A 26,501-nucleotide genomic window follows, 5' to 3' on the forward strand; every position below is an offset into this window, starting at 1 on the left:
GAAGCAAGAGGTGAAACAACAAAGCAGCAAGTATAATTACTCCTTTGCTTCTTGAAGACGCTCAGAAGAAAATCTAATATAGCAATGTCTGGATGAGCCCCTCACATGCTTGGGATTTTTAAGACTGAAATGAGGGCTGAATGCTTTAAAAATAAAAATAGGGTGTGACCCAAACAAAATGGAGTGTGCAATATAACAGCAGCACCTTCCCCAGAGCTGCAGTGTGGAACATGGCATCACATTGAAACCAAACAGTTTTAAATAGATTTTGGTACAGCGTGAGCTCACTTCCAGTCCAAGCCTCTCCCTTGCTGTGCCAGAACTGCAGTTGTGCTGGTGTGTGGGGTGTGTGCTTTCTCCCTGCCATATGGGAGACTCCAGAGCCTTCACCCTCAATAAAAACAAGGGGCACATAGCAAAGTAGTTTAAAATGGCCGGTACTTCTCCATATAGACTTACTGCACTCTTGCCACTGCCACAGAGCATTTCTAATGCAGAAAAACAGGGGGACCAGGGACTGAGGGAAACAATAAAAAAAATTGCTATCTATTCAATTTAAACCAAAATGCAATTTGAATTACAAGGAAGAGGAAAGCAAACACACTCTGTGATTAAGTGGCAGTACCTAGGAAGGTAAGAACAAAGCAGAGAAATTTACTGGCTTGGGAGCAGGAGGGAGACCTCTGAGTACTTTGTTTTGCCAGGACAGTGGTACTTGAGTCCTGTCAGTGAGTGCCATTTACCCCATGAGAGATGGTCCATCTAACTTAATCCAATTGCTCCATGGAGGAGACTTCACTAGCAACTGGTGCAAAAAAGGTACTGGAGAGAAGACCAGTGCCCCTTTTCCTGGCTGTGGTAGACGTGCTGTGACCTTGCCATACCTACTAACCCACTTTGGCCCAACTTCACTGGGGTTTATGAAGTTCTCGGTGAGACATCTCTTATTGCAAATGAGTGCTTTTCTCTCTATGAACTAGAAGGAGACGGCATCTCTAGCACAGGCTAACTCCTTTCTGAGGGATTTCCCTTGAGAACCTGAAGTTCAGTTTTATGAATGAGAGCTTGCATATCCAAATGAGAGCTACTGTGGAAGCACTGCACAGTTCTGCAATAAGTGTCCTGTTTCTTGTACTTTCTTTAAGGCTGTGCCGCTTCTTGTCCACTCTGTGGGCAGAATGCATCCACAGTCTTTGATGCATAGTAGACATTTTAAGCAAAACAACCTCAAAGCAATCAAAACCAAAAGCAACAATGAAGTGGCAAGAGGAAATACAGTAATAAACACAAGCAGCAACTGTGTGGTCAGAAGGTGACAATACCAAACTGGTTGAATTGCACATACTTCTAATGAAGGCACTAAATGCTGTGAGGAGGCTACATATCTCCCACCAAAGATTGGGTTTGCATTAGGCAGGCTTACTGCTACATTTTTGCTTGTGGACTTAACTTCAGTCTTACATGTTAAAAGATCAATGTCCAAACCACATTTGTGACTCGATACAACGAGACACTCATCTTGGACTGGAGAGGAGTGGGTGTGACAGGGATCACATAGGAAAATGCCAACACATGGCACTTCTTGTAGGACTTCAGGCTGTTGAATGATGTCTGGATCAAGACCGGTGTCACCCCAACCTACTTGACAGCTGTGCTCTTTAGAGGACACACATCAGTGGGAGTATTAGGATTTCTTCAGGGTGAAGAGCATTCAGCAAGTTGAAAACAGTGAATGAAAACAGCAGAGAGACAAATGCTTTGCTCATTCATGTGGCCAGGTCACAAAGTCATCTTATGCAGAAGCCAAGAAGGAGTAGAGTACATCCAGCCCTCTGCATTTTCACATCTTAGGCCACGCTGCACAATGTTAACATCATAAACAAATCTTCACTTTATGTACAAGTGAAAGTATTCAATGAAATATCACTCAGTATAATTTTAAAACTTGTGTGTCTATATAAACAAATAAACACACAGAGTGAATATATATTTGTAGTAAATACATATGAACTTCTACAAAATTAAAACCACTCAGTATATATATTATATACTCCTGTCAGTCACCAGGACAATACATTTTGTTGCACTGACAGAATCTGTTGCTGTTACCTTTTAAATTACTGAAAAATTAAATTTTTTAAAGTTATGTAGAATTGCTCAGTGGAAGGCCAATCTTTGGAAACCACAGATCTGCAGAAAACCACCAACTCTATTAGGAAGCCTTCAATATTTGAAGATAACCCTCCACCCTGTTTCCTTCAAATATCAACTCTGTTTTCATATAAATAAATTGTTTCTAACAATACGCTACAACCCTGTTAAGCCAGGGAGGATTTTTCTTCTGGTACATATAAATATTTCACCTCATCTCAACACCATGCAATGCAAACAGGAAAATCTTGCTTGCAAGTGACTGTATTCTGATTTGGCCCCGTAAACTGTTTTTAGTTCAAAAAGCCAACCAAAAAAAACCCAAACAAAACAACAAAAAGAAAAACCAACAGATGACACCAAACTATCTGCATGAGGATAGGGAGGCTCTACAGAGAGACTTGGATAGATTAGATTGTTGGGCTAATGTTAATGGTTGGGCTTCAACAAGGCCAAGTGCCGGGTCCTGCACTTGGGCCACAACAACCCCATGCAATGCTACAGGCTGGGGAAGTGTGACTGGAAAGCTGTCTGGCAGAAAAGGACCTAGGGGTTCTAATTGACAAGAGGCTGAGTATGAGCCAGCAGTGTGCCCAGGTGGCCAAGAAACCTAATGGCATCCTGGCTTGTATTAGAAATAGTGTGACCAGCAGAAGTAGAGAGGTGATTGTCTCCCTGTACTCAGCACTGGTGAGGCCACACCTGGAGTATTGCATCCAGCTTTGGGGACCTCAATTCAAGAGAGATATCGAGGTGCTGGAGCGAGTACAGAGGAGGGCAACGAAGCTGGTGAAGGGCCTAGAGAATAAATCTTATGAAGCTGGGAATGTTTAGTTTGAGGAAGAGGAGGCTGAGGGGAGACCTCATCAGTCTCTACAACTACCTGAAAGGTCATTGTAGAGAGGTTGGTGCTGGCCTTTTTTCACAGGTAATTAGCACCAGAACAAGAGGGAATGGCTTCACGCTGCAACAGGGTAGGTTTAGACTGGACATTAGGAAAAAAAAATTCACAGAAAGAGTGGTTAGACACTGGAATAGGCTGCCCACGGAGGTGGTTGAGTCACCATCCCTGGATGTGTTTAAGGGTCATTTGGATGTGGTGTTGGTGGATATGGTTTAGGGGAAAACTTTGTAGAGTAGGGATGATGGTTGGTCTTGGTGATCCCAAGGGTCTTCTCCAACCTGAATAGTTCTATGATTCTAACTCTCATATAAACATTAAAAATCAGCACACAGAGCTCTAGTGATTTACATTTCTAAAGGAAATATATTTTAGTAATAATTTACTCTCTCTGCAGATTTTAAGTCCAAATATTGCAAATCTAAGAAATGGGGACCAAAAACTAAACAAAGAGCAAGAATTACTTACTTGTCCAAATTGACACACACACAACTCATAAAAACCCTTACACATTTTTTAAAAATTTGTTTGAATCACTTGTGTGATGTCCTTGTTAAATACCAAAGTAGATTAGCTTGAACAAGTCTTCTATTGGAAAAAGCACTACCTTAAAAATGTGTAGCTCAAAGCCTTATCTAAAAAGTATTTACAGAGATGAAATTCTGCATCTCTCGATGACACAGCATTATTCACAAAACCTTGCATAGTGTTACATTTTGAAACACTGTCACTGATCAGCTGTTAGAGAAAACAAAGTTTGTTTGTGTAACAGACACTCAAGTAAAAAGAAGAGAAAAAAAAAACCAACACAGAACATGGCCATTTCAACTTTCAAAAGGTGGAGAAAACAGTAAGGTTCAGTCAGACCTGTACATTTTACTGGCAAAAAGTGCTTAATTCACTTGAGGCTGTCTAAACATTCCTAGCATTAATGCTGCCTTCAGTAGAGCAAGTAGACTAAAGTTTGCACTCCCATATTTTGACCCCATCTATGACAGGGTATTTCCAAAAGAGCCCCTTTGACCTTAAACAGGTATTTTAAAATTAGTAATAAAATAATCTTTAAACAGTACCAAAAACTAGGTAAATCAAGTCTCAATCAGTATAAGAGGACCTCTTCAAAAAGGAAGGTTAATCCTTTGGAGTGGTTATGACAATGCACAGAAATGAGACCAGAAATACACACAAGAAGTTACAGGTCAACTGATTTACTGGAGTTCTGCAGTAATTTCCACCATATGGTAATCTGAGGATTGTAATACTGACTCAAAAAAAAGATTTCCAAAAAAATAAAATGCTGGGAGAAGACTGGAAAAAGTATCCGTTTTCCCACGCTGAGGATCTGATGTACTGGAACAGGCAGCCTTGCTTTCATCAGCTGCCAGCTGCAGTGGTGGATGTGCTCAGAACCAGAAGCCTGATGTTTAAACATCTCACCAGTGAGATCCTGCCTAGATCCATCATAACTCACTATGTCTAACTAAGGTCAAAATAAATAGGCATTTGGGGCAATTTCAGCAGATGTTGTGTGCACAGAGGCCAGCTTATGAAATTCAGCCTCACTTCTCTAACACTCACAACCAGGTGTAATGCACTGCTCTGTTCTGTGCATGCTGTGATGCTTTTCTGATTATAAGTACAAATTAATTGCACCTCATGTTGGCACAACACTTCAGAAGTGTGAAGTATTAGCAATTCTAGCATACAGTTAAACTTGGCAGCAATTCCAAGGCTAAAACAACACCTGAGCTTCAGGAAGCACAGATCAGAGCCTTCACCTCTGCAGTGTCACATACTACTTACAGGCTTCTGTGCTCCAAACAGCCACTGTGCACATCAAATAACATAAAAGTAATGCTCTTGACATCAGCAATGAGCCAGGTGTTTCTCTGAAGTCTGAGAGTCCTGTGAAAAATCTCAGTTCAACATCTAACTTAGATTTTTAGTACACACCTTGTCACAGACTTAGTGTTTTCCTTACAAATATATGGCACTAAGTGTAAAACTTTATGACTTGCTCCAAACAGTGCACCATACTTCACAGCAAAGCTTTAAAAATAAATAGCTAACTCCACTTCTTCTAAATATACAGCTGGTGGTAGGCCAGGATGTCCATGAATGGTTGCACAAGGTTGTCTGTTGAGAAGTAGAAGACCAAGCCAAAGGTGATGGAGATGGGAAGTGCAGGCAGTGCTTTCTTAAAAACAGCCAGTAATAAAAGAGTTAAGCATAATCCCTGCCAGAGAGAAGAGAACAAAAAACACAAGGAGATATAGTAAGAAGTCCAGAAATCTATCTGTCATCAACAAACTAGCATAAAAATAATAAGCTCCATATGCTGTAGAGCAACTGAAGCCTGACTGAGCTACCAGGGGCATAAGCTACCTTTGCCCACACCTTCGTCTTTCACACAAGTTGGCCAGGTATTTTCTTCAGCAATCCTGAGCATAGACCTTTGCTGAGAAAGTGCTTTAAAAATCTAGTGCTGACATACAACTTACCCTGAAAGGTTAATTTATTTACAGATTATTTTACATTTTGTTCTACACTTTTATGCATTGAATACTGATCCAGCAGAAAAAAGCATTTAAATCCTTGTGATCTGCACAGATAAGGAGTTTCACTGGAGAACTAATAGCAGCACGTACTTCTAACATCTTGCCAGTTTTCAATGCCTCTTAGGGTAAAACAAAACAAAAAAGAATATCCACTGCTATTTTGACTGGATCGCTTACTATGATAGGTGAATTCTGGTTTTCTCTAAATCTGTTTTTCTGGATCACATGTGAAAGCTTTTGTACATTTTGAGTAGACAGTGTGGCTAAGTGCATTTAGGTATGAATTCTGTCTCTCATCGGAGCCCTTTATAATTCTTCCATGATGACAAAAGCTCAGACACTAGGCTCCAAAATTTCAACAGCACAGTATAAAAGAAACAGAATGGGGCACTTAGACTCACAGACCAGAGAGAGCATTCCCTCCAGCAAAGAAATCCTGTGCTGGACCCCAAGATACGGAGCTAGGTGATCTTATAGGTTTCTCTAACTTGTGAGGTAGGAAAGCTACATTCAACACACTTTATTTACATTAGCTCATTTCTGGTTGTCATGCTTTTTGACCCATGATCTTCACAAGTGAAAGTTTCTGTTTTTCACTATCCTTGGGATCTAAGTGGGAAAACGGAGGCCCAAGAAGAACAGGATAATGAATTTTCTTCTACCTTCTAAAACTCCTGCCATTGCCCTTCTGGTTAGTTTCCATAAGGATGCTGGTGTAAACAGCAAATAATTATTTTCTACATAGATGAAAACTCAACAGTATGTAGTCATTCAACCTGGCAGGATCAAGTAATTTAAGAGTTACAGTATGACTGTCATCTGCTTTTATTGATAACTTCAATGGATTTTTAGTCTCCTCTTTCATGTTTTTTCTTGGGTGAATAGAAGAACAAGATAGGTCTTCATCCTATTATTTAGCTATTCTCCCTAGTTAAAGAGAGTTAACCTTTTAAACAGTACTTGCTGATCAATGTGAAGTTCATAATATTGACTCTTGTGGCTGACAGAAGTCCCCAGTCTTCAACACTGAAACAAACACACAAGCAGTTCAGCTGTAACTGCTTCCTCTGGGGCTGTTTCACCCCCACCATCTCCACACTTGGCTCTGCTCCAACGAGTCTTCCCTCCCAGCCCATATCATTTATCTTCTCCCAGCAGCTCTTTAAAGCCTGGCTTAATAGACTGAGCACTGGGCTAGGAAATACATTGCTGGTTTCTGCTAAACACCTAGAACATTACCTGCAGCGATTGAGCAGTGCTCAGTTGCTGGTAGTTCTGGCAACACTGCTGTGCTAAACAGTGGGTAATGAGCTTTTAAAGGCTTGTACACTTACTATAAGAATGGCTACAAAGCAGGCCAGCGTAGTATTCCAGTCTCCACTAGCTGTGGCAGCTGCTTTTCCAACGAGCACACTGTAAAATATGAAGTCTCCAAGGCCCAGCTTCACACCCCCTGAAAGAAGAGGAAAAAGGAAAAAGAAAACAAGTGTTACTGTGTTACTTGTACTCCTCTCGTTCTGCTTCCTCCTAAACACATTCTTGCCCTCTGGGGATCAGGTGAAGGTTCCTGCTTAATCATTCAGCATAGACAAGAGATGTCACTGGAATGACAATTCCAGAACAGATACACAGTCAGACCAAAGATCTTTGTTGCTCAACAAGTTGCAACTCTTCAAATTAACTGCCATCAGGCCAAACTAGATAACGAAGTGTTATCCACAATCAGCAAAAATGTCAGGCTCTGACTACACTGAGAACAAGGTATGAAGTTTCTCTTACTTTCCTCCTCCTCAAGCTCTTCGAAAGAAGTGATGGAGCGGGTTGGAACAGGACTCCTTGTCTCCAATATGTGAGAATCTGCATGTGAAGGGCTCCTGTGGTTCTCTCTCCCGTCCTCAGCTTAGTTCCACAAAAATAGGCCAAGAAGAGTGGACAAAAAAAAACAAACAAGAGGTAGCTATATTTGTAACTTGTTTTAATGCCCAAAATCCACACTTCTGCAAAGCTTCTCTGGAACGGGTAAGCACTTTGTTTCCTGAGAGGTGTAATTATCAAGACCAATTCAAGCAGACACTTAGTGGCTTTGAGGAAAACAGGTCATTTATTTTTTTTAAACAGTTGGAAGGGTACATGCTCACAGCTTCTTTGGCTGCCACCCAGGAGTTCAATGGCTTTAACAAGTGACTACAGCTGCGGTACTAAGCATTGCCCTGCACAGGCTACAATGACAAGTAAAACCAAGTGAACTTCAAATAAACTCCCACATTGTTATATTTTTTGAGTGGAGGTGCTCAAGTATTCCTTAACTGGTAGTATGACAAAAACAGATTACTAAGAAGACTGCCATTTATGATAAAAGTTCTGCCATGTATCACACTGACATTGGGGCTGGGTGTTCACTTATAGTAAGTGGACACATTTAATTTTTCACAGAATTAATTTTTTTGTGTCCAGCTAAACACATCTAGCAGAGCCATTGGAGTAAACCAGTTTGTGATGTAGTACTCTGACAGCTTCTGTTTTTCAGAAGTGTTTGTATAAACTTTCCAGTCCACGTCACCCTGACAGGATGCTGCCACTGCACATGTGAGCAGACAGCGATCTGGGAGACACAGAGACATCATGTGCCTCAGCATGTATTTTGCTCCTGTGCTCTGTCCCCAGTTTCAAAGCAGGGTTATGTCCCTGTGGTATATCAGCTGCTTTATCCTGAAATAAGCAGCATGTTCAGTTATCAAGCCTTAGCATACATTTATTGCTTAACATAAAAACATGTGTATTGGATACTTTTGGGTTTTTTGTTTGGTTAGTTTTTTGTTTGTTTTTAAATAAAGGCAGCCTGAATACTGGAGCTTCCTCTGGTTCTCTTTGCTGCCAGTCCAAACACTAAATTTCAGCCCATCACCAAGTTCTGCAACTAATGTAACAACACTGAAAAAAACTGTATCCCTCAGGACTCACAGGCTTATATTTACTTGCAGTCACAAACATGCATATTATTTCCATGGGACAGTGCTCTGTATAGAAGAGTGACATGCAAGCAAACACGCATCCCATGTCTACTGACCTGGTTCACTTACTGCTGTGTCTGGCTTTGCCATTCCAACTGTCCACATCATAGCAGCTAAAAGAAAGAGAGAAAGATATCAAGTGCTTAAAACATTGATTACTGTCGCTCAAAAAGCTAAGTATTTAGCTGTTTCTAAAAAATACAAAGCCTTGCCTCTGTAAATGCTTTTAAAACACTCACTATGGTTGGTCTCCCTAGGCAAGACGGGAGAAAAAGGCAGCGCATCTCAGAACATCAATATCTAAGAGTCAGTATAGTCATCTATATAAGCTGGAGAAAGCAAAAAATCCAGAACTAGGGTCCTCATCTCATCTGTTTTCTTCCTAGCTTCTGACTCTCCTTTCCAAATAAAACAATTGGTCAGGAAATGATGGCAGTACAAAAGGTAACCAGAGGTTAACTTACACAGCTTACCTCCTGCTAAAGGTAAAACACACAAGTGAGGGACACAAAAGTTGTCAGAATGCTAGTTTTCTCTGGTTCCTGTTTGTTTTGGTTCTTTCCTGTCAAAATATTGGCTATTTGTGTTTTGATTTCAAGAACAACTGAAGGATTGGGTTTAAATAAACAAACGGGGTTTATTGTTGAGATGAATCACTAAATTAAAAAGGAATACAAACCATTCTGACATGAATGAAAGGGAACTCAAATCAGTTGTTTATTTAAATGTGTTTTTAAAGAAGCTAAACTAAACAAAAGAAGCCAAGACAAAAACAGTGCCTACTTTTCCACCATGAGCTCAGCCAAGGTGATGGTTTTGGATCTAGAAGGAGCCACAGAATGTAGTCTTTCAGTGGAGACACTGACGTTCTGCACAAGAACTTTTTGTTTTATAATACTTGCTGAATTGCTTCCTCATTCAGATAAACTCATTTGTTAACTAAAACGTGATAGTCTTCATCTAGATCATCTCAGATCAGGATAATAGAATCTTTGGAAAAAGGGAGGTCAGCTAAAGCCAACAGAAGCTCTGCTTGGAACATATAAAAGCATTCATATAACATTAAATTCTTGGGAAATAAAAAAATAAATCAGTCAGGTTGAATGCACCCTCAACTTAGCTCCTAACATTTGGAAATACCCATTCGTCTTATAAGCGATGTAATGAAAAAGTCACTGAGGTCCATGAAACACTTGAGTACACGTCCCATGAGTGTTGAGTCGTCTGCCTTCCAACTACCTTAAGCACTTACATGCCTCTGTGGATAAGGGCACCAGACAGCATCAGAGTCAAACAGCTCAAGAAAACCACAGAAGAGATGACTGATTTTGTTTGCAACATTATACTTGAATAGAGCCCTTTGCAAAGCCAGCAGCCACACAATGAACAATAAAGGAAATATATTCTAAGTACTGTCATCCATGCAGTGCACAGAGCAAGAGGGAGCTACAGGAAGAATGGAACCTCATCACACAGTGTGTTTATAAAGTGTATGCACAAGGATTAAGTGTATCTACCCCCCTCAGGTGGAAGCAGCCCCTAGGGAGCGCCAGTGACCAGGAACGCAGCAAACACGAGCAGCCAACCAGGAGCAGCAAACAGAGCTTGGAGCAATAGAAGAGCGTGGCGCGGTAGTTCCCGCGGGCAGGGCGCGCGGAGCAGGGCACGGGCCCCCTCTTGGCTTAAGGTAAGAACTCGGCTGGTGATCAACCCCTCTGCCCCCGAAGAGGACCTAGCCATGTATCCCCTCGGGCGAACGCTGTTGCCAGGAGGACAGTGGCAACCCAGACGGAGGCCCCTCTCAAGAATGCAGCTGTGCGGGTCTCTGGCTGCACAGAATGTCTCAGCCTGGCAGTCGTACCGGAGGGGAGCAGAGGGAACACCTGCGTGTGCTGTGACCAGGTGAATGATTTACTCAGCCCAGTGGCTGAGCTGAAAGAGGAGGTGGAAAGATTACAGAGTACCCGGGATTGTGAAAGAGACATAGATTGGTGGAGTAACACCCTACCATCCTTGAGACAAAACCTTAAGGTGAAGGCTTCACGAGAAGCAGAGGATCCTCTGCCTTCCTGTCACCTGGCAGAGGAAGGGGACCTGAGAGAAGAGGGGAACTGGAAGCAGGTCCCTGCTCGAGGCAACAGGCAAACCCGCTCCCGGCTTCCCTCACCTTCAGGTGTGCCCTTACAGAACAGGGATATGGCCCTGGATCAGGAAAATCAGGGAACTGAGGTTACTGACAAAGGTCTGTCCAGGGAGTTGCCAAGGCAGTCTGCCCCATGCATTAGGGCTGCCTCTGCTAAGAACAAGAGATAACTGTTGTAGGAGATTCTCTTTTGAGGGGAACTGAGGGCCCTAGATGCCAGCCAGACCCAACCCTCAGGGAGTTCTGCTGCCTCCCTGGGGCCCAGGTTAGCGATGTTACTGAGAAAGTCCCAGGGCTGGTGCAGCCCTCTGATTACTACCTACTAGTGGTCATGCAGGTGGGCACTGATGAGTTTGCCAAGGCAAGTCCCATGACAATTAAAACGGATTTCAGAGAACCAGGCCAAATGCTTGCAGGATCAGGAGCACAGGTGGTCTTTTCCTCAGTTCCTTCAGTGGCAGGAAAAGCTGAAAGGACTAGGAAAACACAGCTGACTAATGTATGGCTTAGAGGCTGGTGCCGTCGGATGGACTTTGGGTTTTTTGATCATGGAGATGTTTACAGGGCACGAGGTATGCTAGCAAACAACGACATAGAGCTAGCAACAAGGGGAAAGAGGATTCTTGGCCAGGAGTTAGCAGGGCTCATTGAGAGAGCTTTAAACTAGACATGACGGGGGTAGGGAACAAAACTCCTGGATGGTTTGATTTCCAGGACACCAGGCCTGCTGGCATTGGATGGGAAGACCCTGCCCCACAGGTGACAAAGGGTCCTAGGGTAGGAGTTAGCAGGGCTCATTCACAGACCTTTAAACTAAATTCGAAGTGGGAGGGGGTTGTAGCTGGGTTTGAACTAGTGGGGCATTGTTCTAGTATTAATGAAGACCAGAAGGCCTCCAGCCTCCCAAGGGTGCCACCAGTGTGCTCAGCTCACTCCCTGAAATGCCTGCACACCAATGCATGCAGCATGAGAAATAAACAGGAGTCAGAAGTCTGTGTGTGGTCTAAGGGTTATGATCTGGTGGCGATTAGAGAGACATGGTGAGACAGCTCACATGACTGGAATGTGGCCATGGATGGCTATGTCCCTTTTAGGAAAGACAGGTCAGTGAAGCGAGGCGGTGGAGTTGCTCTTTATGTGAGAGAGCAGCTAGAACGTATTGAGTTCTGTCCAGGGGCCGATGAGGAGCATTGGAAAGTCTGTGGGTACAAATTAAAGGGCAGGCTGGCACGGGTGATACAGTTGTGGTCTATTACTGACCTCCCGATCAGGATGAAGGAGTTGATGAGGCTTTCTACAGGCAGCTGAAAGCAGCCTCACAACTACAGGCCTTGGTCCTCATGCGGGATTTTAACTACCCCAATATTTGCCGGAAGGCCTACACAGCCAGCCATTCCCAGTCTAGGAGGTTCCTCGAATGCATCAATGATAATTTCTTGATACAAATGGTGGACAAACCAACTAGGAGAGGAGCACTGCTGGATCTTGTACTCACCAACAAGGAGGGTCTGGTTGAAGCAGTGATAGTCAATGGCAGCCTTGGCTGCAGTGATCACGAGATGGTGGAGTTCAGGATCCTGTGTGGGAGGAACAGAATACCTAGCAGGACCAGAACCCTGGACTTCCACAGGGCCAACTTTGGCCTCTTCAATCAATTATTAAGAGAAGTCCCATGGGACAGAATACTAGAGGGTAAAGGGGCTCAAGATAGTTGGTCAACATTCAAGGACCACTTCTTGCAAGCTCAGGATCAGAGCATCCCAATGGGTAGGCAATCAAGTAAGGGAGCTAGGAGACCCACATGGTTTAACAAGGAACTGCTGGGCAAACTCAAGTGGAAAAAAGAGAATCTATGGATCATGGAAGGAGGGGCTGGCCACTTGGGAGGAATATAGGACAGTTGTCAGAGGATCTAAGGAGGCAATTAGGAAAGCTAAGGCCTCCTTGGAAGTAAACCTTGCTAGTGAGGTTATACAATAGAAACGGCTTCTTCAAATACATTGCAGATAGAACACTAGAGGCAATATAGGCACACTGCTGAATGAGGTGGATGCCCTGGAGACAGAGGATATAAAGAAGGCAGAGGTACTGAATGCCTTCTTTGCCTCTGTCTTTACTGCTGCAGACTCTCCCCGGGAGCCCCAGATCCCTACAGCCCCAGAAGTCAGGATGAAGGAGGAGTTTGCTTTGGTAGATGAGGATTGGGTATGGGATCAGTTAAGCAGTCTGGACATCCATAAAATCATGGGTCTGGATGGAATGCACCCACGGGTGCTGAGGGAACTGGCAGAGGTCATTGCTAGGCCACTCTCCATCATCTTCGGTAAGTCATGGGCAACAAGAGAGGTGCTTAAGGATTCAAGGATAGCAAATGTCACTCCAGTCTACAAGAAGGGCAAGAAGGAGGACCCAGGTAACTACAGACCATCCCTGGAAAGGTGATGGAACACTTGTTCTTGGCACTATCTCTAGGCATATCAAGGGTGAGGGGGTCATTAAGAGCAGTCAACATGGTTTTACCAAAGGAAAGTCATGTTTGACCAACCTTATAGCCTTCTATGAGGAAATTACTAGGTGGATAGATGATGGTAGAGCGGTAGATGTGGTGTATCTTGATTTCAGTAAAGCATTTGACACTGTCTCCCACAGCATCCTTGTAGATAAGCTAAGGAAGTATGGACTTGATGATCAGGTAGTGAGACTGACTGTGAACTGGTTGAAAGGAAGAAGTCAGAGAGTTGTGGTCAATGGGACAGAATCTAATTGGAGGTCTGTGACTAGTGGAGACCCTCAGGGGTCAGTACTGGGACCGGTATTATTCAATATTTTCATCAACAACCTGGATGAGGGAACAGAATATGCCCTCAGCAAGTTTCCTGATGACACTAAACTGGGAGGTGTGGCTGACACACCAGAAGGCTGTGCTGCCATTCAGCAAGACCTAGACAGGCTGGAGAAACCTAGACAGGCGGAGAGAAACTTGATGAAATTCAACAAGGGCAAGTGTAGAGTCTTGCATCTGGGGAAGAATAACCCCTTGGACCAGTACAGGTTGGGGGCTGACCTGCTGGAGAGCAGTGCAGGAGAAAGGGATCTGGGGGTCCTGGTGGACAGGAGGATGACCATGAGCCAGCAGTGTGCCCTTGTGGCCAAGAAAGCCAATGGCATCCTGGGATGCATTAGAAAGGGTGTGGTTAGTAGGTCAAGAGAGGTTCTCCTCCCCCTATATTCTGCCTTGGTGAGGCCACATCTGGAATATTGTGTCCAGTTCTGGGCCCCTCCATTCAAGAAGGACAGGAAAATGCTTGAAAAGTCCAGTGCAGAACCACAAAAATGATTAAGAGAGTGGAACATCTCCCTTATGAGGAAAGGCTGAAGGAGCTGGGCCTCTTTAGCTTGGGGAAGAGGAGACTGAGGGGTGACCTTGTCAATGTTTACAAATATGTAAAGGGTGAGTGTCAGGATGATGGAGCCAGGCTTTTTTCAGTCATATCTAGTGATAGGACAAGCAGCAATGGGTGCAAACTGGAGCATAGGAGGTTCCATGTGAGTATTAGAAAAAACTTCTTTACTGTGAGAGTGACAGAGCACTGGAACAGGCTGCCCAGAGAGGTTGTGGAGTCTCCTTTGCTGGAGACATTCAAAACCCGCCCGGACACGTTCCTGTGTGATGTGCTCTAGGTGACCCTGCTCTGGCAGGGGGGTTGGACTAGATGATCTTTCAAGGTCCCTTCCAACCCCTATGATTCTGTGATTTTGTGATAATTTAATCACAGAACTTTTCAAATGCTCCTGTCCATTCAATACAGGTTTGTGCAAGCAGAACAGAAGCATGATCTGCGCTGTATTCACAAAAGGATAAATCTACTTTTGAACATTGCAGCTTCATGAGGCAAATGTGGGCTCCTTTTGGCTAATGAGTTAGCACCGCTTTAACTGATAAACAAGGCCTTCTGGAAATGGTCTGTACCAAAACATAAATATGCACCAATCTTACGGCATGGAAGCAACTAGCATAGTCCTCTTTGGTTTGACAGAGAAATAAGTGGCAAGTTGAATGTGGTTAAAACCACAAACATTTTCATCTTACTCACAGGAATATATTAATGCAGGAAAAATAGGCTCATTTCTCTCCTGTGCAGTTTCTACCAGCATTCTCAGTGGCCCCTTGGGACAGAGAACAGCCATCAGATCTGCAAAGAAAAAAGTGCCAGACAACCTCATCTCAAACTATCATGCATATTTTATATTCTTTATCTTCAAAAAGTTATTCTTTCATCAAAATTGCGTTTGTCAATATTAAGTGGATGATTTCCTGAATTGCAGATTCTGCCACTTTGCATAACTCTAGCTTTTCTAGTCCCTGAAGATGACGTTCACTTAAAATACCAACCTCATGGCTTAATGTAATAATAGGAGTTTTCATGGTGCTTATTCTGTAAAAAGCCTCTTGAGAAAACCACATTATTGCTGTGAAAGCAGATTAGTGCATCACATGCAGGTGTTAAATTTAATTAGAGGAAGACTGGGGTTACTTTGTTAAGGTTCCACAATCCGTCACTATGTACATTGATTTCTGTTTCACATGAAGGCCGGCCTCTGGTCCCCTTCCTCTTCACCTAGTCTCCCTTTCCTGTCAGAGCTCCACACCAACATGACTGTTACCTCTCAGCTACCTCTTGTTCTGCAGGCTCTCTTGAAACTTTTCACTCATACAAAAATCCACGATCTCTCAACAGCCTTAAACATAACATGCAAGATTATCAGGTTGCTACAGATAAAAATCTAACCACCTGACCACACAGATTGAGTTCAGTACTTCCCAGACTTAGTGTTCCAGTTACCTACATGAAGAAGTTAGAGCCAGGGAGTCAACTTAGTTGCCCTTCTGCATCTTTCTAAAGCTGTTAACACTGTAAAGTTGTCTTCTGAATGAAATACGCAGTCCTAAGATTGCCTCAGAGTAACCTCTCCATGAGCCACACCTCGAGAGTCACAACCCAGACTTACCATAGATGGAGATTGCACCTAGAATCACCCACGCTGACCACTCAGGTAGATATTTAATGAAAACCAGTGCCATTAGAGCACTGATCATAATGAGATATGCTTGCTGGAGCTGCAAAGGTCCTTTCCAGTGTATGCAAATCATTCCAACTGCTCCAAAATTCCAGATGATTAAGAACAGAGTTGGGTAATCCATGGCCACATTGTACGTCTTCAATACTTCACTGGAAGACAAGAAAATTCAGCTGAGCAATAGAATCAACTGGCATGCAAAGCATCCTACTATCTATAGTTAAATAAAGAAGTCTACTACTACACCAGGAGCAAAGAGGATAGAAGCAACTCTCATCATGAAAGGGAAACCTGCCTTGTGGCCAACTGCAGCTCTTAGCTCTCTGTTCCTCCTGCAGATGGAGTATGTGCAGACATGCACCACACTGCCTTAATCCTGAGGTCAACAAGGTTTGACCAGGCAGGATTTCAAGTCTTAACTGAACATAGACCTACAGCTACTGACTCTAGGCAGCAAAGAAATAATGTAAGAGTCACCCCACCAGATGGACAATGCTCAGAGCTAAAGTTGAAAAGTTTTTTAAAGTGTCACCTACACGTTAAAAGCTTAGGTCTACCCGAGTTGGGAGCTAAGGAAAGGAGCTTGAAACAATGTAGTCTAAGGAAAAGGCAAGACAAATCAGAAAATCAACTCAGCACATTAAGTTCCTTTCCACTTGCTTCTCAACACGTAATTCAGGACTTCTGTACTATGAGGTTCAGCCTGTTCATGTCATGCTTACCGGATCACTTCCCAATTATTTCTGTAGAGTAGGCACTGTAAAGTCAGGTATTGCCTATTAAAGACCTAATTTTCAATTTTTTTAAGAAGAACTCTAGCTCATTCTAACAATTCTTAAACCTCCATTTGGAGAAGGGGAGATATTCCTCTCATTGTTCAAGTCAGGGATTTTCTACAAAGAGGTGAAGGTGCCCTGAACAGCCAGGTTACTTATACCATTCTCACTTACCCAAGATAAATGTAGGTAAAGAGGAAGAGCAGCATCAAAGAGGACAGGATCAGCCAGCCATGGATGAACTGAGGGCAAGAAGAGATGGTGATTCAAAGAGCCATTACCCCTTGCACAGGCTGCAGTGCTCTGCATGCACTATTGACTGAGTTTCCTATAGTCCAACAGTTTCCTTCAGCACTGCTCCTCCAGTTCCCAAAGATTCTCCTTCCCCACCACCAGTGACGGAGGAGGGACAGCCAGTTGCTTCCAGTTCTCCCAAACTCGTTCATTTTGTATTCTATCCCTTGGTGTTTGTTCTTGTTGGTTTGGTTGGGTTTTTTTAGTCTCTTTCCAATCCATTTCCATGGGTACCCATACTGGCTCCTAGCTTAAACGGGTAAGTACATTCTCTCTGCTTGGTGGGGAGGAGGAGGAGTTTGCTCAAGGCTACACAATCCATCTCAGGGTCAAGTTTAAAAACTAGCAATGGCCAGTGCCTTTCCCTCCAAGCCTTGTCACCTTCCACCAGAGCCTCCAGAGGCATGAAGCTTCTCTGAAACTTCCGAAGAAAAGGCATTTGCAGTAAATGCTACAACTTAGATCATAAGTACAAACCACAAAACTTCTTCATCAGACTACAACAAAGTAGCAGGCCTCGTTTTTAAGAGGTATTAAGTGTCCTGGTCTCAGCTGGAATAAATTTTCTTCCTAGTAGCTGGTACAGTGCTGTGTTTTGGATTTAATATGAGAACAATGTTGATAACATACTGATGTTTCAATTGTTGCTAAGTACTGCTTATGCTATGTCAAGGACATTTCAGCTTCCCATGCTCTGCCAGTGAGGAAGTGCACAAGAAGCTGGGAGGTAGCATGGCCAGGACAGCTGACATCAACTGACCAAGGGGATATTCCATACCATATGACATCGTGCTCAGCATATATAACTGGGGGAAGAAGGAAGAGGGGGACATTCAGAGCTATGACGTTTTGTTTTCCCAAGTAACCATTTCATGTGATAGAGCCCTACTTTCCTGGAGATGGCTCAACACCTGCCTCCCAATGGGAAGCAGTGAATGAATTCCTTGTTTTGCTTTGCTTGTGTGCACGGCTTTTGCTTTACCTATTAAACCATCTGTATCTTACCCATGAGTTTTCTCACTTTACCCTTGCAGTTCTCTCCCCCATCCCACCAGGGGGGGAAATGAGCAAGCAGCTGCGTGGTGCTTAGCCTCTGGCTAGGGTTAAATCATGACAGTGCTAAAATAACAGCAAAGCGTATCTTGGGACACAGCTCTACCACTGCTGGGAAAGGCTTCTGTACAATGCGATTCTTGCTATGACCAAGATGTTGACTAGCCAGTGCAGTGCCTGTATTTCTCATGGACACACAAGCCTCACTTGAACTCCAGTTCACAGCATATAGGTGCAAAAGGCTCTGGAGTGAATGCTTTACCTTGTAGCAGCGATATTTATAGAGAAGAACTAGGAACACAGTCATTACAACAATGACGCTGATCATTATAACAGTATTCAACACTGAGTTCAAGAGACGCTGGCCCACAGATGGAGTATCCTCGCTGAAAGGGGTGTAGATCCTGCAGTTTAAAGCAAAAAACTTATGAAGTACATATATTCTCTTCTAACTAACTGTCCCAAGATAAAACCAGATCCATGTATATGGGAAAGAAAAGGAGATAAGACTGCCAGGGACTGCAAACATGAGGTGTATCCTCTAAAGGGCCTGGGCCTCAGTTGATAATTAACTAAAGATTAGTTGTATTTATCAAAAGCACATTCCTACAGAGAAGCTGTGCCTGGCAGAGCTCTAAATGAAAAGACCTAGAGTATAAATGACTTTAAGTTTAGTAACTTCTCTCAAGGCCACAAATTCTTACTGTATGCTCCTGACCCTCTCCAAGATAATTATAAGGATACATCCCACATACTGTCTGAAAAGGAAGAACCCTTTCTTTCCACACTTGGTAGCAAAGTCTTGGACTCTCTTACCCCTTTTCACCCTTCACACTACCATTTTGTTTCCTTTGGCTTATCTCAAGCAACCACAGTTCCCATTTCTCCACTCACCACGTGAAGTGCAGTTGGAGTCTCAGGAGTGCTCTTGGGCACAGTCAACAAGAGCTGGATGGAATTATGTACGCACACCATGAGTCCTCAGGAACCAAAAATGAGATACTCATCCAAATGAACATGCTATTCCCTGATGGCTGCCAGCTAGTGGGTGAACAGACTAGGAGTTCAGCCTGGGCATTTAATGCTGCAGTATAAAGCAACTTCATTGTTAGGCTGCTCACAGGCTTCACTTAGAGCACCCTAGTGACAGTGTTAATGAATCAGTATAATGCAGGTATGGACAAACTTACACAGGTGAGCACAGCATACTTCAGTGAGATCTCTATTTTTACACAGTCATCTTTAGCTATGTAAAGGTTCTCCCAACCTGCCAAGGAAGCACTCTGTATACACAGACATGTGTGTGTGGAACATATATGAAAAGCTAGGGATCCCACGTACTCAGAGGCTGGTTTGAAGACCCCACTTACAGCTGCCCGTTTTTCTCCGTATAGAAGCGCACTGACTTTATGGTGGCGACGACAACAATCATACAAAGGGTGACAGGCACAAAGAGCATGATTACATGCTTTGCTCCATATTTCAGAGTCAGTTCCTCCTCTTCGTTTTCCAAGGCGCTTTCTCTCACTGGAACACCTGAGCCAGACATACCTCCATCAGCAGCATTGTTAGGGCTATGGCTGCCACCCGTTCGCCTCTTCTGAAAAGAAAAATCAGTAAATACATGATGCTTTCTTTTCTTTGTGTTCAAAGCTGCATTCCACTGTATCTCAACTTGTTCCTAATAGGAAGGTACCAACTGAACAATACAATTAGCATTTAATTACAAACAGGCTGCAATGGAGTTTTTAAACCAAAACTACAAATACCTAAGGGCTTTTTCAAGACTAAATGTATAGATGGACACATGCATGTGAAGGGCAAGGTGCACAGAAATGAAATAGACAAAATGTCATATAAAGTGGCATAAGCTTGATCAGTTCCTCATCCCACAGCAATGCTGTGATTGCTTTATCCCACTGCTTTGCTGGTAGCAGGACTAGATTCTGCTCTAACATTTGCTGCATTTGACCAGAGCAGATAAAGGTTTTTTGGCAAAACAAGAAGACCGAAAAGGCTATCCTACAAGAGTTATACATGCATCAGGTCCTGATTAAAAGCCTTTATCTTTACTAAAAGGAAAGAAAATGAAGGAGTATAAATGGAGATAAAAAGGGGGGAAAGTCACAGTGAAGGAAACAGGAACAAGCACTGCTGCTGGCCGCGAGAGTGACAGCAGTGAAACAACGCTTGCCAAAGTCAACCCTCAAAGCCAGTCTGCTGGGAGGGATCTATCATCATACCCCACTTCTTCACTCCCCAATAAGGATGCATACCTACCCTATGCACCTGCGATTCCCCTGCTCCTGAGGCTTGCCGGCCATCCTGGTAGGAGGGTATTGGAGGGCTCTCTGCAGACATCAGGGATGTTCTCTCATTGCAGGGCTCCTCCTCACTGTCAGAGTTGGTCATGAATGTGATCATTGTCGTTTTCCCAGGGAGCACTCAGGAAAAGCACAGCCAAGCACTACTCAAGGCTGAGGGGATAAGCAGAAGGAATGACAAACTGTGAACATCGCAGTGCAAACAACTGGAAGTCAGAAGAGGAGACAATTTCAGCCTGCAGGCTACAACATGGTATATAACTCCATCTACTTCATAACAGCTGATTTAGCCTGCTGTCACCCTACATGAGAATTCATTCAATTAAAGTCACAGTGACTTTTGCAGTCAGGGAAAACAGCAAAATTTAATACTTCTTTGCCACAGCATTCACAGTTGCTGCCTCTATTTTCCCCTCTCCCATTAGAGCACCTTCACTTTCACAAAGGAGGTTTCTCACTGCTTACTGCTTGCTTTGTGTGGGCCAAAGCTTCACCTCAAACGCTGGCTGCCTACGAGAAAGCTTAAGACAGTTCTGTTCTTCTACAACACTCCTGCGACCACCAGGTAGCAGTTTATTGGTAACCTGGAGCCTTGGCTTTACATAAGCCACTAACCAGGAGTTACACACTGCCTTCCATGTTACAACTGTTTATTAACCAGATGAATGTCATAAGCAGTTCTCTCTGCCCATAGACAAGGAGAAGTTGGTATAGAAAGGGAAAGATCTGTCTCCTTAGCTGAGCCACTTTTTTTTTTTTTCCTCCCTATGTTGCCTTGTGATTGAAAGCAAAACTACTTGGGATGGGTAAGAACTTGGAGTATAAAAGTGGGGGCGAGAAACGTTTGGCGTTTTTCCATCTACTGCTGTGAAGAAAAACAAGGGAAGCAGTGGCACAGCACAGAAAGGAAAGCAACAGTTCTTCTTTCTAGACACCAGAGAGAAGGGGTGCACTGCCTTGGATACTGCAAAAAAGCCTTAAAGCCAGGATTTCAGAACCTCTAATGGCAAGTGATAGCAAAATTCCTTTTAGCCTTTATTACATCATACTAACAAAGTAACTGGAGTAAACAGGGATAATTCAGTCACCTTTTGATTCTCAGCCACCTGTTCAAAAGCAAAACCAGACCTCTAATGCACTGTAAAGCTGTAATGTCTACAAGAACACCTCCTTTCCTCTACAGTATTTTAGCCAAGTATCTTGCGAGCAAAAGCATGTGTGTCTCAGGAAATACATTCAATTCAGAAGAGGAAGCTGAAGAAGCCATGTGACTTGGAAACAGTCACTGAGATGTGAATCATACATCCACAGTCCAACCAGTGCACTATGCTGTCTACCAGCCAGCTTGAGAGGTCAGATACTTTGAAGATCTGCAAGATATTCTTGCTTCTTGCTAAATAAGCTGAAATGCACTTCGGAGGAAGAAATGAGGGAGAAGTGGGAAAAAACCCTTTCTTTCACAACACATCTGGAACCATCAAGAAATTTTAGAATGTCAACTCAGTCTGCCCAAGGGAAACATTTTTCAGACATCTGCTTCTCCCCTGCCTTCTCTTCAATCCTTTTATTATTTTGTTCCTTTTTTAGTGATAAAAATGGTACAGTTACAGGAAACAAAGAAGTAGTCGTCAAGCCAGGCTAGTCAGCTTCATAGAAGTACTGTGTTCTTACTGAGTGTGACACGTAACACCTGCATTTTTGTGGTTATTTCTTATAGACCCCGAAATCTCCCCTCTGGGTGCTTAACATGCTCTCCCCACAGAATACACAAGGCTCCTCATTTATAGTTAAGCGCTGAGATTCTGGTTCAGCTATAGAATTTAGGCCTTCTTTAAATAAGTTGGGTACATGAAGTCATCCCATCATGACTTATTTCTGGATTTGTGAACAGGTTAAGTTATGCATTCCATGGGATTTGTGACCCACAGAATTTACATAACTCAAAACTTTTTGCACATGTCAGAGAACAGGGAAGAAATAAAGATCTACTATCCAACAGTTTGGAACCAATATTAGTTTTTAACAACTCAACGAAAATATTAAAGAACTTTTTCTCCCAGTATTTAAGAAACTGCAACACAATTTTTGCTATATGAACAGTGCAATTCTGCAGAGGATTTAGAAGGGACAGCAAAATAGCCTTCTTTCAACTAGCCTACTTCCAGTTGTGTCCACTAGAGGCACCTACCAATAGCAAAAACACAGTAATAATTACTAACCTCCACCATTACATGGAGAAAGAACCTTACATTGTAAGACAGCTTTTTTAAAGCAGAACATTTTCTGTTATTCTTCCTCAACAAGGCTATGAACAAATGCAAAGATCACAGAATGTTAGGAGTTGGTTGGAAGGGACCTCCGAAGATCATTGAGTTCAATTCCCCTGCCAGAAGCAGGACCAAAAAAAACTAGGGCAGATCACTCAGAAAGGCATCCAGACAGGTCTTGAAAGTCTCCAGAGAAGAAGACTCCACAACCTCTCTGGGGAGCCTGTCCCAGTGCTTTGTTACCCTCACAGTAAAGAAGTTCTTCCTCATGTTGAGGTGGAACTTCCTGTGCTCAAGTTTTAATCCATTGCCTTTCGTCCTATCAAAGGGCACAAGTGAAAAGGGGTTGTCCCTGCCTTCTTGATGCCCAGCCCTCATGTATTTATAGACATTAATTAGATCCCCACTCAGTTTTCTCCTCTCTAGACTGAAAAGTCTCTTAGCCTTTCCTCATAAAGCAGGTGTTCAGTCCCTTAATCATCCTTGTAGCCCTCCGTTGGACTCTCATGCAACAATACTTCTGGTCAGTGGGCAGACTCAGACCTGAACACAGCTTTACTGTCACTTGTTTACAAGGCTTTGGTTTCACTGAAGACCGACACAAAAAGACCCCAACATAGCTGGGATTTGACAGGAGTTCCTGTGGCAACCAGCCCTCAACAAATCCTTAGACACTGTATTCACAGCTGCCTTACACTGACCTAAATATTCTGTCCTGCCAAAGATGTTGTCCCAGCTCTCTCAGGTGCCAACACTGGATGCTCATCAGCTGTCTAGCTCTTTTGAAAAGACAATGGGCACTTGTTTTCCTTCACTTTCACAGAGCCAGGCTCCAGCAGGGCAGGCTCCTAGGCTGACTATGCAAGCCACCCCAGTGCCAGTGCCAATAGGAGAAAAAAGGAGCACTGGGCCATCCCCTTTCCAGCAGGGTCAAGCCTTGCAGTGGCAAGCTCTCTGCTCTTCACCTCGCTCTGCCACACTTATGGCAGTGTGGCTCTTAGCTAAGCCAAGGGATCTTTGATATACGGTTTGCAGAGGTAGGAACATCAGCCTTCCCCCTCTGCCCCAGCATCTAATGCTGCACTTTGAACTGGCACCAAGGCTATGCTGGCTGCTGGAGAAAGAGAGCTTTGGTTTAAGCAGTCTGTCCCTTAAGGGGAGGAAGGACCAGTCTGGTCACTCTCACATACCTACTCAGCACAAAAGCAGCATTTAGGCTGAGCAGATGAAAAGTAGAGAAAGGCTCTGCCCTAGGGGCTTGCTTTCCAAACAGAAAGGGAGCCACAGAGCACCAGGCAACGAGGAAAGGGGCAGAATAAGCCAACACTGCTTTCTGACATCATTTCACCAGTTAAACTAAGGTAAGGAGCCTTGTGGAGGTAATTTCTGCTTCCCAGGGACACTGGATAACCCCATGTGACAGAAAGCATAGGAATCTTCTTCCCTATTAATGTGGATTACATCAAATACATCAGGGCACACCAACTATGTTTTCCTAGGCTGAGCTTAAAAGCGGGAAGAACAGTTCAGGAAAGGAAAGCATGGAGGACTGAGGCAAGCACAATTCCTTTCTGGCTATAGGAACAAGAGGAGCTTTGGAATGGAGAGGGATGCAGGCTGTATCTACATTCACAGAAAGCTGTAGAACATGTTCTATCAAATACAGTAAATAAAGCCAGACCATTGTCAAACTGACCTAGGAGGTTGCAGGTTATCAGGCAATGTTTCCTCTGTGAATGGATTCAAATCATCAGTTCCTGTTCAAAAAAATCACACAATGTTTAAAAGCCAAAGACCAAACTCTCAAAACTGTACAACAAAAATGAAAGGGGACAAAAACTAGGTCAGTATTAAGTACATCTTATAATGGAGCAGCTGAGGTGGGAATTCAATCACTCCTGCTTTGCAGCAGTCTTGTGAAGTCTGCGGAAGAGCAGAGTCAACGTTTCTCTCTTTCCAGATGTCCTTCATGCAAGGCACCTTTCCTCAACTGCAAAAAATCAGGTGTATAGATTTTGACGAAACTGGGCCAATTCGCACTAACATCAGGGTCTAGCCTCAGTTTGCCTTTTTATTTCATGTTGCAACATCAGTGTGCTGCAAACAAACCTAAATCCTCTGGTTTGCATTTCATCTATCACAAACAACATCTGTAAAATTTACAGCACAGAACAGTTGGTGCAGGCTGGCAGAATAATTAATAATCCACCTGAAGAGTTAAAATTCCTGCTTATACATATTGTTCTCTCCTGCTTATACACATTGTTGTCTTTAAGAGAATTAGTCTTCCTTTGCTATACTTAAACTAAGAGAAAGCTTTATGCTGATATTGACAGCCTCATGTTCTCCTACATTTCAGTGGTAACAACCACTGCTGTCAGTAAACACAAAGTAAACACAAGGAAAAGACACTAAGAAATTCTAAGTAATAGGGCCAAAAAGATTACCAGCTTCTTGCAAATAAAGCAAAAATGTGCATGCTGATAAGCAACAGGAGACTTAGAACACACTTCAATGGTAAAACGCAAACTTGCAAATGCCATTCACTTTCAGCCTCAAAATGCAAAAAAAAACCCCAAAACAACAAAGAAAGCACCAGATGCTATGGGAAGTTGTAGTGATCTGTAGCCCTCTTTCTCTGTTTTAGGGCATGTCAACACAGCTGAACTAGCCTTGCCTTCTTTTGCCCCACAAAAAAGGAACCCCACATAGCCCCAAAGGGGTTTTTTGTTGGCAGAACTGAAATTAGACCCTCCCCAAGAAGGACTATTTTGTCCAAATACACAGAAGGTGCCACAGCCCTGCAGACCCATTTAAACCAGTAAAACCTCAAAGCCTAGGTCAGACTTCACATGTTGGCCCTCTTACATCTGAGGGCAGCTGAGCCAGCAGGCACTGGAGGTGAGACACCGGGGACACCCAAGGACACCTGTGTCAGGGCTGGGCTCCCACCTCCAAACCCAGGACCTGGGCTGCCGGGGACAGCCACGCACGGGTGTGCAGAGCCCTGGGTGCCCCCGCTGCCCCCCAGGTCCCCCGTACGCACTGGGGCTGGCTCAGCTTCCCGGTCCTTTCAAGCACATAGCCAGCCTGGCCCCCACACAGCGGCTGAGAGGAAACAGGTGGACAGACAACAGGCACTTGAAAAAAAAAAACACACCAAAACCACCAAAAAACCACAAACCCCAACACATACACAAAACAAAAAGCAGCAAACCCCCCCACACCAAAACGACAACAAGAGACCCAAACGCACACACCCCCGCCAGTCACTCAGAGGTTGCAGAGGAGCTCGGGAGACCTGGCGCCCGTCCGGGCGCCCTTCTCATCCGCCCTTTCCTAACCCCGGAAGGCCGGGCTGCCCCGGGGTGCGCGGCGCCGCCGGGCAGGAACGCCTGCGCCCGAAGAAACCCCTACACGGGTATTTTATACATGTTCGTACGCGTGTTTGTGTGTATATGCATGTGAATTTTATATATACGTACATATGACATGCACATACGTATTTTATATATAAAACCACACATATATATGTATACACACACACACATATATATATATACCCCTTTCTCCAGAAGGAGCCAGCAGCGCCGCCGGACCTTCTCCCCGAGCCCTCTGCCGGGCCCCGGTGAAGGAGCCTCGCACGGCTCCGGCAGCGCGGCAACGCCGAGCCCGAGCTCGCAAGCCAAGGCGGGCCAGGACCCGACCCACGCCACGCCACGCCACGCCACGCCGGCGGGAAGGCAGGTAGCGCCCGGCGGGGCCCCCCAGCAGCCGCCGCTGTTTACCTGCTCCCGGCACGGCACCAGCCCCTCGCCGCTCCCATTGGCTCCGGCCCACCGGGACCCAAGGGCGGCCGGGGGGCCCCGCGCAGCCGCCGCCGCTTGGGCCTACCCTGGCGCTCCGGCCACTCAGCTCTAGCGGAAGGGCCGGGTGGGAAGGGG

General features: G+C 44.2%; 1 protein-coding gene across 6 annotated transcripts; it reads right to left on the reverse strand.

The window, feature by feature from the left end:
* Window positions 1-3,398: 3,398 nt before the first annotated feature.
* On the reverse strand, window positions 3,399-26,462 carry PSEN2 (presenilin 2). 6 transcript variants are annotated; one of them, XM_051615600.1, is made up of 12 exons: window positions 26,346-26,462; window positions 24,254-24,314; window positions 20,247-20,443; window positions 19,337-19,563; window positions 18,229-18,370; window positions 16,794-16,861; window positions 15,775-15,995; window positions 14,859-14,957; window positions 8,678-8,734; window positions 7,390-7,509; window positions 6,945-7,063; window positions 3,399-5,288 (listed from the first exon to the last, which is right to left on the reverse strand). In XM_051615600.1, exons 3-12 carry the CDS (start codon window positions 20,388-20,390, stop codon window positions 5,133-5,135), a joined length of 1,353 nt encoding a protein of 450 aa, XP_051471560.1. In that variant the 5' UTR covers window positions 20,391-20,443; window positions 24,254-24,314; window positions 26,346-26,462; the 3' UTR covers window positions 3,399-5,132. The 6 variants fall into 6 exon arrangements, with proteins under 6 accessions (XP_051471560.1, XP_051471556.1, XP_051471557.1 ...); XM_051615596.1 differs by having other exon boundaries at window positions 19,337-19,566; window positions 26,346-26,461; XM_051615597.1 differs by lacking the exon at window positions 26,346-26,462 and adding an exon at window positions 26,121-26,339 and having other exon boundaries at window positions 19,337-19,566.
* Window positions 26,463-26,501: the final 39 nt, after the last annotated feature.

Source organism: Apus apus, chromosome 3 (genome assembly GCF_020740795.1).
Source record: "Apus apus isolate bApuApu2 chromosome 3, bApuApu2.pri.cur, whole genome shotgun sequence".
Taxonomy (NCBI): domain Eukaryota; kingdom Metazoa; phylum Chordata; class Aves; order Apodiformes; family Apodidae; genus Apus; species Apus apus.